A 17,332-nucleotide genomic window follows, 5' to 3' on the forward strand; every position below is an offset into this window, starting at 1 on the left:
CACAGTCTATTTTAAATGAGGCTTGGCCCAGAGAAAACGCCTGCGCTTCTGGATCATGTTTAGATATGACTTCTTTTTTGACCTATAGAGTTTTATCCGGCAATGGCGAATGGCACGGTGGATTGTGTTGACCAACAATGTTTTCTGGAAGTATTTCTGAGCCCATGTTGTGATTTCCATTACAGTAGCATTCCTGTATGTGATGCAGTGCCATCTAAGGGCCCGAAGATCACAGGCATCCAGTATGGCCTTGACCCTTACGCACAGAGATTGTTCTAGATTCTCTGAATCTTTGGATGATATTATGCACTGTAGATGATGATAACTTTAATCTCTTTGCATTTTTTCTCTGAGAAACTCTTTTCTGATATGCTCTACTATTTTTCACTGCAGCATTGGGGGAATTAGTGATTCTCTGCCCATCTTGACTTCTGAGAGACACTGCCACTCTTAGAGGCTCTTTTTATACAAGTTGCAAATTGGTCCTCCAGCTGTTCCTTATATGTACATTTAACTTTTCCGGCCTCTTATTGCTACCTGTCCCAACTTTTTTGGAATGTGTAGCTCATGAAATCCAAAATGAGCCAATATTTGGCATGACATTTCAAAATGTCTCACTTTCAACATTTGAAATTTTTATATATTCTATTGTGAATAAAATATAAGTTTATGAGATTTGTAAATTATTGCATTCCTTTTTTATTCACAATTTTTACAGTGACCCAACTTTTTTGGAATCTGGTTTGGACATTTTGACACAGGCCTAAGAGAGATTATCTCTCTCTCTCTCTCTCTCTTTCAAAATAATAATGATAGCCTGTATTACTCATCTCTTCACATCATGAACCTGGATGGATGATTCTCTCTTTACTCTGTCACAGTGTATGTAGCCATCAGTTTAAGCCCCTTGACCATCATCATGCTTGTTAAATGTCCAGTTCCAAATTTATCACTCTTTTACAGTTCTAATAATCTTGAATCTACAGGGAAGGCTTTTTCCAAGATTTTTGATGCCAAGAAAAATAGGGGTGTGCATTTACAAAACCCCCCTCTTGGTATCTTTATTTGTCTAAAAGTAAGTGTTGTCATTATGTGGTTTAATTGCAGGTACCATTTGCACCCTCGTTCTTTCGTTCTTTCATCTTGTTAATGCATCCATTAGAAATCCCACTGCTGCATATCTACATAACAGAGGCATTTCTCTAAAGGTCTGATTATCTCTTAATGGACAGTTCTTGACAGAAGGTTGTCTATATTTCATAACAGGTTTATGCTGGATTTGTTGAAACTCTTATCAAGAATATAACGTTATTTATATATATATATATATATATATATATATATATATATATATATATATATATATATATATATATAAAACAATTTAACATTTATAATTAGCTTGTGTACATAATATATAACACTATTTTATTGGTTTTAACCCCTGTAAAACCATATAGAACAATGTAAACTTAGAGATATGGGATTATTTTATTGCTTTTCATATCTGTTGCATAGTTATTCTAGATTAATTTGCATTGCCATACATCACCCTCAGTCATTTTCTAACTACACAGCTGGTGGTTGAATTATGACTATTTTGATAAGGGAAAAATATTTTATCTTAGATATTATTCACTATAAAATGGGATTAAAAGAAATGGATATTTAGAACACAAAGAATAAATAGTGTTAAATATTTATTTATACTGTTTTTTTTTTTCATTAAACCTATTTTGTTTCCTATAAATGTCACTAAATTGATTCTACACATAAAAATGTATGTGTTCTTGCACATTCTGTTTGAAGGGAATGGAGCAGTTGCCTTCATACAGGGTCCACAGTCCAATCCTGAGCTCAAGTTACTGTCTCTGTGGAGATTTATGTCCACATGGGTTTAATCTGGGTTCTCCAGTTTCCTCCCAACATGGGTTGCAGCAGAGACTTGGCAAACACTGAAATTAAATTAAACCATTGGAAACTGATCCGTTTGAGCAGAGCCTTTAGACTGAAGGACAAAAATTGTTGTAGTTTTTTAAGAAGAGCTAAAAAGAGGGCGAAATCCAATCACACCACTGTGCTGAAGGCAGCTGAACAGCATTGTGGGTAATGTAAAAAAGTGAAAATAGACTCTCAGTAAAATACCTGCCTACATTATTCTGGATGCAACTTAAATTTGTTTCCTCACTGATCTCATCTGATCTGGAAAGATGTCAAAGATGATCCAGAGAAATTGGCAAAATGTCATAGCAAAGGCTGTGAATACTTATTTCAATGTAATATTGACTTATCACAAATATGGTTTTTGCTTTGTCATAATGTGGTAGATTAATGTGAAAATATTCCAACCATTTTAGCATAAGGATGTGACATAACAAAATGTGGAAAAAAACAACTGTTTTGAATACTTTCTGAATGCAATCTTGCAATCTATTTGTAATTAGAAGCCACAAATAATGTTTCTATATTCCTGGATTTACTACTAATACAGCATTCATAATTATTTTCAGCAAATCTCTTGTCACTCCGATTTCTTCTGAATGGCTGTGTTATCACTGATGCCTGCAGTGTGAAGTGTAATTGCAGTATAAATGTGGATTTCTGTGCTGCTCCACATTGTGCTAGAGGTCAAAAATAGCTTAGTCATAGCCGTACCTATGCTAATGGTCTTTTAAAAACTAATTAGCAAAGTCGTTGCTCTGTGAGGCGTGTCAGGCGGTGCAGCGAGTCGGCCGTGAGCAGCCTAGTCAACCATTAACAGGCCTATTCAGTGACGAGGCAGCTGAAACCCGCCATGATGCATGCAGTTGTCAGTGTCTTAATGAACACGTTCCCATAGATGAACTGAGTCCGACGGCTCAGGTACAGAAACATGATGATTCTTCAGAAATCTGCACTAAGCTTGCTTGTCTAATGGGTTGACCTCATCCTCTCTTTAGGGCTCCAGTACAGATGAGCTCAGGTGTCTTCAAGCAGAATCTGGCTCATTAAAAGCACACAGAGAAAAGCACAAGGGCATGAGAGCCAGAACGTCTCAGACAATCAAATGAGGGACTGCAATGTGGTGAAGACTTGCAGTGTTTGTATCGTCTCAGATTTCAAGGTTATAGTCAATCGCAGGCATAAATGCATTTATATTGGCAGAATAAAACAGCTCTGGAGACTACACATTTCATCCATAAAACATATTGAAGGACTTATTTGAGTCATCGTCCCCCCCCCGACACAATACATGTTCCTTTCTTCATGTAATACATCTTAAATCATCAAAAGACAAATAAAATTAACAAAATAAGACTTGCTTACATAACCTAAGGCAATGGCCTATTTTTTCTTTTTTTAATTTGTAATACAATTCTAATATTGATATACATCAATATCAGAACAATATTAGACCACTTTTGAATTGTCTTTGAAAACTTAATTTTATAATACAAATGTGAAAATTCACATCAAAATCCAAGTAGATGAAAGAACAGTTAGTATGTTTATTTTTTCAGGAAGTGCTGGACATAATAATGATTTGAGCGACAGTGTTTGTTTCATTAATTCATCTTCAGTCATGATCACATCCAGTGTTCATTCTGGGAACATTAGATCTGGGTGGAAAAACTTATATTTTAATGGCATGCCAGTTTATTACAGGATGGTGCAGGCACACTATCACACCTTGGAGCAATTTATGTTTGGCATTTCATTTTGACACTAAATTAGAGGAAACCTGAAATCTCAGAGTAACCCCATTACTGGTATGCATAATACTGTTTACCTTTACCTGTAAAGTGTTATCTTAATTATTATACCATAACCATCTCTGTACCTGTACTTAAACAGTGACAATGTCACCGACAATGCAGACAGTACCCTGAGCTCATGAATAAACCAGGGTCACAAAGAGTGTGAAACATCAAGTGACCAATTGTACTTGAACTTCACTTAGCTTATAATTGAGCTTTTCTCTAACATTTTAATTACTTTTATGCTTGTATTTTGTTGCACAAACTTTTGTTGAATCAAAATCTTTGATGACCGCATTACATCTTAAATAATAAAAAATAGGGTGCGTAGGGATGTCACGTGACTATTCTGGTATTTTAAGCGTCTAATTGGATGCGTTACGTCATATCATGCTTAAAGTCTGATTGGTCACAGGTGTTGACTTTTTTTTCCTTCTTGATTATTTGTTTGTAACAGGAAAACTGGAGCTGCTCTTTCTACTCTCCTATTTTTTAAGTATCAACTTGTATAAAATGATCGTAAAGAGCTGGCGTCCATGTGTTTAGTGTTAACTCCAGCATCATGAGCAATAACGAGTCTTTCCTGGGTGATTTGTACGAATTAGATATTCAAACCACAGACACACTGAGGTTGCCGGAGGTACACCGGCCCGTTAAGATCGGGATTATTTTGGCCCTGGGTGTTATGATCACTTTGGGGAACGTTGCCGTGGTGTCAGTCATTTACTCCGCGGTACCGGGTTGGTCGCGGAATTCACGGTATTTTCTGTTATCGTTAACCGGCGCGGACTCGGCGTTCGGTCTGATCGTCATGCCGTTGAATCTGTGCGTCAGCCTGCTGAAGGACTACAGCAACGAGCCTGACCCGTTCTGTCACGTGGTGGCCTTCTTTAACGCCACCGTCTACTCCACGTGCATGTACACCTTGGCCAGCATCAGCCTGGAGCGCTACGTGGCCGTGTTTTTCCCGCTGCAGTACTCTACGCTGCTGACCCGGAGACGCGCCCTAGCGCTCATCGCATTCGCCTGGCTCTTTCCTCCTGTCCTTCTCGTGCCCATATCGTGCCCGGAGGGAATCATAGACGTGTATTTCTCCACGGCGTCCTTGGTGTGCAACCCGTCGTACTCCAGCAACGTCACGTACTCTCTGACCCTTACCGGCTTCATCTTCTTCCCCTGCTCGGCCCTTATGACCGTCTGTAACCTCAGGCTGTGGGTCGCCGCCAGGAGGCAGAGGAGGAAGTTGAGGAAACACGGCTCGGGTCGATGGACTAGGCCTAACGTGGCTTCGCGCGTGCTCGTGCCCGTCATGTCCGCCTACTACACGTGCTGGACCCCCTGCATGGTCATCATGATCTACACCGGTAGGTTTGACTCGCACTTGGAACAGCCATGCGACACTTTGCATATGCATTTATTGTGGCTAAATTTCTTTAAAAGATTTGAGTCCATAATCACCAAACATGGCATAACACAGAGGAAAGACATAATTTCTGAAGAATAGAATCGGATAATCTCATACTTTTTAATAAATAATTAGAAATAAAGTATCTACATATCAACTATTTAAAAACTAGTTAAGAACTGGTCTGTCTTAGGGTTTTTTTGTTTTGTTTGTTTAACTTTTGCAAATCACTGACTACAAACGTTTCCAAAATGTTAAATAAATGTATCTTTAAAAAAAAAAAAACTTGGTCGATGATTACACGTGGTTGCGATCAGTTTATGTGAATTATCTGCCATGCAAAGTTTAATATATGTACTGTTACAAAAGAAACGAACATATTAGAATACGCATGTTAACATGAACCTGATTTGGACTTGATGTCCAATGTGACAGTATAAAAAAGAACACCAGTTCATTTACTTCAGTGGTGAGGTGTAGAATCCTTCAGAGTCCACAGCCACATTGATAGTATATACTTTGTACAGGTTTGGTGCATTTTGGTACAAATCCAGTTCAGCCAAGTTCTAGGAATTATTAAATTTATTTTCTTCCCCCAGACTGTCTCAGTAGGCTGTGTGCTACAGGACATGGTTTAAAAATGTCTACCGTAACCCACTAACGCTCTTTCTGTCCTGACCTTTTTTTAGCAATATCAGGCAGTGGTGTCCCCGAGTGGGTGGAATTTGTGGCCGTCTGGTTACCGACATCTAATGGGTTCCTCAACTGTATCTTTTACTTTTGGATTAACCAGAGCTTCAGGAGAAAATTTCACTCTGTCCTGCAGAGGGTTTGTTTCAGACCTTGTCCTGACAGCAAACTTGCACACAACTCTGTGATGGCTACTCTGAATAACAACACTGTGCATGAAAGGTCCTCCAGCGTGTCGTCCACTTGCACTTTACTCACAATTGCTGTTGAGACCTACATCTGACAGCAAGAGGCCAAGTGGACCTCAAACAGCTGAGCATCCAGGGGTTTAAAAGTACTTTCTTAGTCATGTGGGAATGGAAAAAGGGATAATGACACACCTGTGAATCACTGGTATGGTTCATTTCATCCTCCTTACTTATACAGACTTTTAGCTTGTGGGCAAATTGTGCCTTTTTTTTTTTTTTTTTTTTTTTTTTACATTCAATGCACTATTACACTTTTTTTTCTCTTTTTTTTCTATTTATTTTAAGTTACACACCTTTTACTACTTCTTACTACTTGTTTTTCTCCTATTCTGCAATTTCTTCGTTTTTCAATTTACCTTTTACAGCCGTCAGCTTTTCTTACAGTAATAAACCACATTGGCTGGATTTCCACTGCAACAATTTTTCTCTAATTTTAATGTTCAGTCAACTGCATAATGGAAGTTGTGTTCTGTCAGATTTTATCAATATGTCAACAGCCGGCAGTACAAAAAGGTTAACCTTTATACAAAAGGAAAGTAATTAGGCACTTAGTGTCATATAAAGGTCAGCTCAGCTATGTCTGTTGGAATGTTTTTTTCTTTCTTTTCATTTGGTAGAGTTCCATGTTCTCCCTTATTTCCTCTCCTGTTTCATGCACATTTAATTTAAATGTAAGGGGTAAATATAATTTTTCTGGCACTTTCCTTGTAAACTATCTTGTCTGTTGTAGATTATTATTTTTTATATAATAACTGTGGTACAGTTTTTTTTTTTTTTTTTTTTTTTGAAGGAAGACTAGAGGCCTGTTAATGTGTATGTAATTAAGCAAATTTTCAGATATTTAAAAAAAAGATTAAAATGAGATGAAAAAAATGATTTGTAAACATTTTTATAAATAACTAATTTTAGTGTAATGTTTAAATGTTTGTTTTGTAAAATAAAGCTTAAAAGCCCTTGTATTTGACTTTTTCTATTTATTTTTATTAATTTGGCAAAGATGGATATAGGGGAAATATTAAGGGGAAATCATGGTTATCTGCTAACATTTTACCCATAATGTTTAAGAGTGTCTGTATATTACAAACTTTAATTTCAAATTCAGGCTTTGACTGAAGAGGAATATATATATATATATATATATATATATATATATATATATATAATTTTTTTTTTTTCCCCATTTTCTTTTTAAGCCAGATGAACTATGCAGTCTTTTAACCAGTTATTTTTGAGATTCCTTTGTCTCCTCCTTGTGCTATCAGTTCAGACGCGTCATTGAGATGTTGCACCGCTGACAGCCTGGTGCGAGCTACCTGCATGTCTGATGAAATCCCAGCACTCCTCCATCCACACCACTAAGGGATGACATGCATGAGTGCTCGGCTGTGTGAATGACACCTCTAGAGATTTACACCTGATTTCTAGAAAGGACTTGAGCAGAATAAACACATGCACATAAGGTTATGTTTTACACCTTGATAATGTCCTATAATGTACCAGTTTATTGATGATAAACTGGGAATAATTAACTTTTGTGTCTCATGTTTGCTGTTTAAAAGGTGAATTAGTCTGGAACCATCTGCAACATCCACTTGTGGTAAGAAAAAATGGGGCTGATTTCTTTCTAGCCTGGACTGTAGGATTATGCAGCCTGTCATTGATAGTCATTTTAGGTAAATTTTTGTTACCATTGGATCTCCTTCTTATTTAAGAGACTTTTACCTCAGCCAGTAAACAGTACTGTGCAAAAGTTTATGGCAGGTATGAAGAAAATGCTGTAAAGTAAGCATGCTTTCAGAAATGTTAGACTATTTCTATCAGTTATCTAAATGGAAATTAAATGAACATAAGAAACTCAAATAAAATGATGTGGTGTGGACACTATTTGCCTACAAAACCGCATCAGTTCTCTTGGGTATACTTGCACATGGTTTTAGAAGGAGCTCAGCATGTAGATTGTTCCAAATATCCTTGGGCACTAACCACAGATCTATGGATATGAGCTGCCTCAATGCCTTTTAAATGGTCGGTGGGGCCAAAACTATTACTTCCAGGACTCCTTGTTGTTCTCTGCACTGAAGATAGTTCTTGATGACATTGGCTGCATGTGTGGGGCCGTTGTCCTGCTGTAGAATAAATTCAGGGCCAATCGGACACCATCTTGATGGTATTACATGATTTGGTTGGTACCTGCCTGTTTCTCTCATTGTTGAGGACACTATTAACCCAACTCCATTTGCAGAAATGCAGCCCCCAACTTGTGAGGAATCTCCACCAAGCTTCACTGTTGTAGGCATTGTACTGCTCTTGCCTCCTGCTACTGACTCATCGGTCCATAGCACCTGCTACCATTGTTCTGCACCCAATAAATGTTTTTGTGCATACAGCAGGTGAGTCACTTTGGATTGTTTTCATCCTAGGTATGGCTTTTTGGCTGCAATTCTTCCACAAAGACCACTTCTGGCTAGACTTCTTCGGACTCAAATTTTAACTCTTCTAATTAGGTGTACCTGGTTGCCATTGGTTTCTTTCTTTTTTGCTGATGGCACTGTTGGACATCATCTGAAATTTAAGGGAAGTAACCATGAAGTGGCTTTCATCTGCTGCTGTTTTTTTTCCTGGCTGAGCACTGGGTCTATGGTTCCTTAACATGAACCATACTCTTACTTCCACTGTTAGTTTCTTATGTGCCATTTTTATATTTTCTAGATTTTTGTACATGTTGTACTGTGTATGTGACCAATAGGATGTAAGTTGCATTTTTTTCCCTCAATAATTAAGACGGTGTATATAAAATACAATTGTTTGTAAAGAACATGAAGTAGATAAATGATCACTTTTGTTCATGAAATGTAGAGACTTTGTACACATTGTAAAATCAAGGTACAAACTATTACAATGAAAGTTGTAATGAAAGTTACAACTTCTGTTTAGTTGTTTTTGACATTTTAATAAAATACAGCTTGAAGCCAGAATCATTACAGACTTGAAATATGCTTTGTGTGTAACAGTTTTCTCATTCTTTTGCCATTAAAAGACCCCATGATTATAATGCATTGATAATGAATCTATATCCAGCAATTGATAATTAGATGTTCACCTCACATCTATTATGGCCACCAGCCATCACTGAATTCCAAAGACAACGTAATCATTTGCCATTTTTCACCCCACTCCAGAGGAAGATTTTCAGGAAGGCTGATAATGAATTTCTCTCTCGCTCTCTCTTTTTCTCTCTACCTCTCTCTCGCTGTGTTTCTCCCTTTTTTTTTTCTCCATAATGGTGGAATGAGGAAAAAGATAAAATCTCACAGCCTGAGCTAAATCATATTACTTTGGTCATCTGAGCTCGACCCCCTGGCCTCCTAGAAGGTTTACGTTATTCTGCATTGGTCATTGAGTTTCAGTGTAATGGGTGTAGAGAGAATTCTTGTGAGTGAAATAGATATTAGAATGCTTTTGCAGATTTTGCAGCAATGAGAAGTGTTAATGCAGTGTTGTGTGGGATAAATGAGACAGCTGTTTTGTGCAGCACACATTTTCACATCTTAAAACAGCTTTCAAAAATAATTTTTTTCTTATTTAAACAATTTATTCTTTCTCATTCAGCAATTAAAGGTTTAATGCAAGACAGTATGTTTTCATAATATCAAATATTTGTAAAAAATGTTAAATATATATATATTTAACACATTAAATATATATATTTAACACACATATATACTGTATGTGTGTGTGTGTGTATGTGTATGTGTGTGTGTGTGTATATATATATATATATATATATAAAAAAACATATATCAAAATTTTTGCAGAAACGTCTTTACTTCCCAGTGTTGCAAGCACTGTTATCTGTAACCGCCCACTCTACATGAGCTCTGCTCACGCTACGTAATCACTTCCTCATTTATCTCTTTAAAGTTTACGTGCCATTATAACTAACATACTTTTCTAAAATAGATCTTATAAACAACATTAACCATAGTCACTATGTATATAAGTTTATATCAGAGTTTTATATTTTCACACCACAACATTTTCAAATATCTTAGAAATTACTTGCATTCATAAAATCTTTCATATTTATCTCTGTTTAAAGAACAGCACAGAAATTTCCCAGAACTGGTTTATGGTAGATTCATTTGCCAATTTAGAAATTGCTTTCTTTGTTTTATTTTCCTTCTATTTACATGTTTTTGCCATAATGCTTTTTCTTTTTTAATACCTATTGAATATTTACACAATATGCTTGTTAAAGTTCTTTATACATGGAGATTTATAACAGTGGGGACATTCAACATTAGCTGCCAGTGTAATTGTAACAGCTATGAAATCCTAAAAACTCAATCTGACAGCAAGCCAAAGAATCACAGAATGGAGACAATCATGACAGTTTGCCCTCATCAGCACAGACAATGGACTCCCTAACAGCTTATTTTACACCAGCACCAAGTATTTCTTGGTTCCTTTTTAGATAAAAAAAAATTATGCAAACAGCTTTTAAAATAGGTTTACAAGAAGCTGTGTTATTTTAGGACTGTTTTATGAGATCAACATATTCGTGCAGTGGGCTCTAAACTTTAGAGTTACTGTCTGCATGGAGTTTTGTATGTGTTTTCAGTGTCTGTGTTGGTTTGCATTGGGTTCCAGTTTGGGTTTCTAAAGAGAGTTAAGTGTAAGCATTTAAACTGCATAGTGTCTTATTACCCCCCTTTAAAAAAAAAGTAAAATGTAAATAAATTGTAATGATTTACAAGTCACATTAACCTATTCACAATACAATATAAATGTTCAAACTGAGGAAATCTTTCATTTTAAAGAAAGAAAGAAATTTGGACTTTGATGGTTAACATATCTCAAGAGTTCTCCCCTTATACCAAGAGTGCTGTGGTATAATTTTAATATTAATAATATTCTTGAATGGATCCAAATAACTCTCTTTCAGATCTCTCTCTAGTAGTAACTGCTTTTTAAATATTTACCTTTTTTTCATAAAAATTGAGTGAAACCCTAAAGTACTTTTGTAAAACAATTGTCACTGCATTCTTCTGACATTCTTCAAATGAACTATCATCTTCAATTTAAACAGCCAGAGGTTAAGATGTAACTTTTCACAATTTTCGAAAGAATCTGCTTTTCAGTGTGACCCAGCAATGTTTTTTATTTTGCCTTGAGAGAACAAAGAAAAGCTAATGTGAAAAAATGAATCTGATTTATATCATAACAATGCATATAGTTATCTCAAAATAGTCATGTGAAAATTAAAGTGCAGCCTCTCTGAATTCTATGGGTTTACCTATCAAGACATTATAAAAAAATCATTTGGATCTTAGAATAGAGTAAATACAACCCTGGACGAACAACAACAAATGACTTGTTATTTGTTATATTGCATAAATAAAGCCAAAATTAAGAAATTGTCTTTGAAAATCTAAGTACACCTTTACTGCTTCCATAGGATTTATGAGGCCAGGTCCTGCTAATTAAATGCTACTGATAAACTGATCATCAGCAAGTGTGACCACCTGTATAAAAGCCCAAGTTTGATCAGTTTTCTTGTCTGGAGCATTCAGTATTAACACAGCACCAAGGAGGGAAGACATCAGAAAAAAATATTTTTTTTTCAATTGTGAAAAAACAGTTGTGGCTGCTCATCTTTGACTTGTGTATTTGTGTGTACACACACTGTACACACACTTATTGTATACTATAGATCAGTGCAAACATCCTATATCAGTGTTCACTTCCTCTGTGCGTTATTAAATAGTGAGATACCACAGTTTGTACAACAACTAAAAGCTTTCATCGCATGCTTGCACACTTAACCATCATGCACATTATCGTAGCTTCATGCTGGTAACCTCAAACAAAAAAAAAATTTCAGTGGAAAGACAGAACTGCAGTCAGGTGAAGAAATAGCGCTTATTTCCACTGATGAAATGATCCATATCTTAACAGATTAAATTATTATGCATGAGTTTACTTCTTGTAAACAATCATAATGCAGCTCTCCATATGGCACTTGGAGGGGCAATTGCAAAAAATGGCCATCTAATTTCCTGTGTAAACATCTCCAGCTGTCTGCACTGGGAAGACAGAGATGACTATCTGAGTCTGCAGAAAGGGCTGTGAGAGGACATAAGACTCACAGTCTGGGCCATTTATTTAAGAAACAAGATTTGGAAAAAATTGTGTTTAATATGTTGCCCTTTTCCTGTCCTGCCCTGACCTCCAATTTAAATTGAATTTTACTCTCATTAACGTTGTTTATTATGCAAGTATTATAAAGTATTGGTGATTTTGCATGCTTTATGCATGCATGATCTGTAATTATTTAGGATTTGTAGATTAACCTAATATTACATTGTTAAACTAAAGTTCACTGAGGCATTTACAGCAATTGTGTGATTTGTAATACAACAGTAATGCAACTGTCATTTTTACATTGAGTTGTGCTGCCATCTAGTGTACAACATTATCCTGTAAAATCTATCTATCTATCTATCTATCTATCTATCTATCTATCTATCTATCTATCTATCTATCTATCTATCTATCTATCTATTAGATATGTTCATAAGTTTGGTATGTGCTTTTTGAGCATCGCATTCCACATAGTCCCAATTTGCTCTTATAATATCCTCCACTCTGTTAGTAAAGTCAGGTACTGATGTAGAGTGAGGAGGCCCGGGGGTGCAGTCAGTGTTCCAATGCATTCCAAAGATGTTCAGTAGGGTTGAGATCAGAGATCTATTGCAGGCCACTCAAGATCTTCCTCTCTAAACCACCTAAACCATATCTTCATAGAGCTCACTTTGTGCACAAGGGCATTGCCATGCTGGAACAGGTTTGGGTTTCCAAGTTCAAGTAAACGCAAAATTTTAATAGACTGCATCCAAAGACATCCTGTACAATTGTGTGCCTCCAGCTTTGTGGTAACAGTTTGGAAAAGAAACACATATGGCAGGAAAGGTCAGATGTCCCAATACTCCTGTCTAAATATATATATATATATATATATATATATATATATATATATATATATATATATATATACACACACACACACACACACACAGTATATTAGGGCTGTCAATCCGTTAACACAAATTCTTTTTTACAGCACTTATTTTTATTAACTCTCGATTCATGCGGTGCGCAATTTCAATTTCAATTTATTTTTATTTGTATAGCGCATCTAACATTGTCTCAAAGCAGCTTTACACAAATAATGTGGTGATAAAGAATGAATAAGATGGTTCTTTATGTGTATGTTTGTCCCTGATGAGCAAGCCGGTGGTGATAGTGGCAAGGAAAAACTCCCCGAGATGGCATGAGGACCTGGGTGGCACAGAATGTCTGTTTATTTCAGATAAACAATGTTGAGGTGATCAGATGCAAACTGTAGTCCTGAGTCAGTGTAGCAGAAGGTTGACATTAACTACAGTCCAAATCGAAATCCTCAGAGTTCCTGTTCTTACTCTGTAATTGTATGTATCCCCAAGACGTTGATGAGAAACGATCCCCTGCTGCATAGAGTGGCCTCCAATCAAAGAGAACACCATCCAGAGGCAGGCCAGGACAGTAGGCAAGTAGGCAGATCCGAGGAGGGAAGAGGGGCTCTCAGACTGTGAGTAATGATATTCTCTGGTCTGATGAAACCAAGATTGAAGAGTTTGACCTAAATATGTCTGGGGGAAACACCTCTCTAAAACCATCTCAACAATGAAACATGGTGGTGGCAGCATCATGCTTTGGGGTGTTTCTCAGCAGCAAGGCCTGGGAGACTGGACAGAGTTGAGGGAAAGCTGAATAAAGCATGTACAAAGATATCTTCAATAAAAATCTGTTTCACAGCGCTCCAATTCAGGTGTGCAAAGCTTGTTGTTTCGTACCCAAAAAGGCTTTAATTGCTGACAAAGGTACTATTAAGTATTAAGTAAAGGATCTGAATACTTATGTATGTGATATTTCAGTTTTATCTTGCAGATATTTCTAGAATTCTGTTTTCAATTTGTCATCAAAAAGTGAAAAGATTTTACAATAACAGCTGCATTATCTTGCTTTTGATGTAAATCATTATGGTCAGTTTTACTCAAAGAATAATAGAACGATTCTACAAACTGGAGAGTAAGATGATGTTAGATGGACAGAAATAAAAAATATGTGAACAGAATGAAATTCACAAAATGGGGAGGAGAAATAGATTTTTATATCCGCATATTGATACAGGTTAAAGCAGGGAAAATCTAGACCTGTGCAGAATGGGATGCGTCTCTACTCAGTCAATTTGTCAGTTAGTCAGTGATAATAGTTCTTCTTTCTGGTGCCACTTTAGCGGTCCTGCAAAAAAGCATGAATATACTGCCATCTTCTGTCAAAGCTATTGGTTTGTCTTTATTCATAAAATATACTTTAGACTTTCTTTGTGTACGTTTTATAATGCCAGTGGAGTGTTGATGATTAACAACCTGTCTACTGAGTCATGCTTGTTACTTATAGCCTTGTTTTTACTTATCAGTCCACTGCACACGACAGACAAGCCATCCTTATCTTTACTACATACTGTAGACTTTTGAAATACTTTTTATTTTTGTGGTTTAACACAAAGTGTACTAAGATATACAGTATATGTTCCTATAAAAATATACACTTATCTACTTGTCCATAAACAAATATCACAGTGCATAATTACTGACTGAAGTGCATCAATTTTTCTACATGTGATATCAGATTTGCTCTATCACACCCCTCATTGTAAAGAGAGCACCAGGGCCAGAGCAGACAGCATTTAAAAATGTTGATTCATTGGCAGTACAGTACTTATACTGGCACAGTTACAAGTCTTTAAGATAGAGACAGTTAGAGACTAAAGATCATTTCCCCACATTTCCAATGTCAGTGTCAGCTTCCAACTGGCTGTTGGACTTTTTCAACCCAGTAGTGAACCTCTGGTTTTTTAACTCTAACAACACCGCAGCAATACCTGATTCACTCTTAAACATTCCTGCAAATTAAATACAATAAAATAAAGTAAAATGTTACATTTCTTCAAATGGGAGTTTTTTTTTTTTTTTTATCTTATCCCAGTACAGTATGTGGCCAAATGTTTGTGGACACCTGACCATCTCACCTATATATGCTTGTTGAACATCCAATTCCAGATGTGCTGTTTTAATTTTTTTGGATTGGATTTTGGAGCATGGTGATGGTGATATGCTCATTCATACACATGAATTTGAATCAATTCAGTTATGTTTTATTTGTATAGCAGTTTTTACAATGGACATTGTCTAGAAGCAGCTTTATAAGCTGTAATTAGGTTATATGAAAGGTGTAAGTTTATCACCTATAAGTTTGTTTCTTTTAATTGTTTATACCTGATGAGCAAACCAATGGGGACTGAACATTCTATGTATTTTATCCGTAACGTCTTTAGTGGGGTCTTCCACTTCAAATTTTGCTACCATAGCTCATTCTGCGAACGGGAGCTTTTCTTCATGTTGTAACAGGTTTGGGCCTTTTAGTTTCCATAAAAGGTCTATTAGGACCCCCGGTACAATTGTGTGCTTCCATATTTGTGGCTGTTTGGAAGAAGAACATAAAATTTTGTCCATATAGTATATCTAGAATACTGGTACAATAAATAACAAAGTGATATTTGTAAATGATGTATCAAATAGGGATTTCATCCTGCTAAGCAAATATGTTTTATATGTATCATCCTATAACCTTGCTAATATAACATCACTCCTATTCATTGCATGAATAGCAGGTAAATACAGTTAGGCAAATTTAAACGTATAAATATTATTAATTCTAAAATATATATAGTCAGAGATACATGAGAATTTCATTCTGGAATGACACCAGGCGCTGAACAAATGCGCATGCGCAAAATCTCAGGGTGTTGTGAATGACACGATCTACTTTTACGGTCTCGTGATCCACGCTTGTGTTCTGATTGGCTACATTGAGTAAGCGTAAGACGTCGCTGATTTGCTATTTGTAGAGGACAAGCGTGAAGTCGGTCATGACGTTGTGTGCGCCCATTGGCTCGCTGGAGCAGCACGAGCTGCTCATACGTGCGGCAGTGGAACTCAAGACAGCTGAGTTAGCTGTGTGGCTCGCGCTAGCAGTGCTCGGTTAGATAAGAAGTGTTGTCGGAACCAGAGTCAGTCCACCAGTTAGTCAGTCATTATGGGGGAAGAAATGGAGAACAATTCAATAAACACAAATTCGACGACGGGAGATGAGAAGCATCAACCTGCCGAGGATGGTGATGTGAAATATTACACGCGCAAGCAGATTCAAGCTCATAACATGAGCAAAGACGCGTGGCTGATTATCCACGACAAAGTTTACGATATTACATGTTTCCTGGAGGAGGTGAGAGGAGTTAGTCTGAAAAGTCTTTACCTGCTCATATTTATTATATAAAATAAAAACACACATTTCTTAGCTGTAACCTTCGTTTAAAATGCTAACGGAGCTCGTTAGCGACGCGCGACCAGGCCTCGCGCTCTGTCTGCTCCACCAATAACGCGTTAAACTTATATCTATATATACTTATTATAACTTATCACACCACTTTAACTGAAGGACATCTGCCTACTGATCTGATAACACGCTGTAATGTAATGTAAAGGTATTTTATAGCAGCCTTTATAATTCACTACAGTGTGTTCAAGTCACACTATATCCCTAATGCCTTGTAAAAACTAAATGAATCAAAAATATGGTCGAAACACCGTCACTAAATGTGAGTTTAAAAAATATATAATTTTATCTTACGATTCATAAGAGAAATATATTATCAGTATCCTCTTTACTGGCCAGTAGCATGGCTTACATGCACGAAGAATTGATCATGGTGTGTTTGTGATAAAACAATGATATTAAAACTAAGAAGATATACTATAATACATATATTGTAAATGCCTAAAAACGTTTTTGCAAAAACATTGCATGAAAAATGAAACCATAAAATGGTGTAAAAGAATCATAACATGTAACATTTGATTGTCAAACGAAATATTAGAAGAAGAAAAAAGGGACATGCATGTGTATAAAAATGGTTTAAAAGCACCAAACTCTGGAAAACGTTTTGTTGCAGTGTTGTATACACTGATATGGCATGAGAGTACAATGAATAGTTAACACCTTATATATTCAGGGTGGTTTTATATGTGAACATTAATTATTCTACAAGATACTTTTACGATCATTATGTAAAGAAAAATCTGACTAAC

At 36.3% G+C, this 17,332-nt stretch overlaps 2 protein-coding genes across 2 annotated transcripts in view; both read left to right on the forward strand.

Annotated features, from left to right (window-relative positions):
- Window positions 1-4,180: 4,180 nt before the first annotated feature.
- On the forward strand, window positions 4,181-6,829 carry zgc:162592 (uncharacterized protein LOC561993 homolog). Its single transcript, XM_046857891.1, has 2 exons — window positions 4,181-5,101; window positions 5,832-6,829. The coding sequence occupies exons 1-2, from the start codon at window positions 4,300-4,302 to the stop codon at window positions 6,113-6,115; spliced, it is 1,086 nt and encodes a 361-aa protein (XP_046713847.1). The 5' UTR covers window positions 4,181-4,299; the 3' UTR covers window positions 6,116-6,829.
- Window positions 6,830-16,139: 9,310 nt separating this feature from the next.
- LOC124391296 (cytochrome b5) overlaps window positions 16,140-17,332 on the forward strand; it is a 2,878-nt gene continuing 1,685 nt past the window's right edge. The window contains exon 1 of the mRNA XM_046857773.1: window positions 16,140-16,469. Within this exon, the coding sequence (XP_046713729.1) occupies window positions 16,281-16,469 (189 nt within the window). The 5' untranslated portion in view covers window positions 16,140-16,280. The remainder of the gene's footprint in view (window positions 16,470-17,332) is intronic.

Source organism: Silurus meridionalis, chromosome 9, assembly GCF_014805685.1.
Source record: "Silurus meridionalis isolate SWU-2019-XX chromosome 9, ASM1480568v1, whole genome shotgun sequence".
Classification (NCBI taxonomy): Eukaryota; Metazoa; Chordata; class Actinopteri; order Siluriformes; family Siluridae; genus Silurus; species Silurus meridionalis.

What these genes read in the sequence shown, in the direction of transcription:
- zgc:162592 (XM_046857891.1), top strand. Translation starts at nt 4,300, where the DNA reads ATGAGCAATAACGAGTCTTTCCTGGGTGATTTGTACGAATTAGATATT. An exon ending in GGTCATCATGATCTACACCG is followed by an intron (nt 5,102 to 5,831) that starts GTAGGTTTGACT and finishes ACCTTTTTTTAG; the next exon opens with CAATATCAGGCAGTGGTGTC.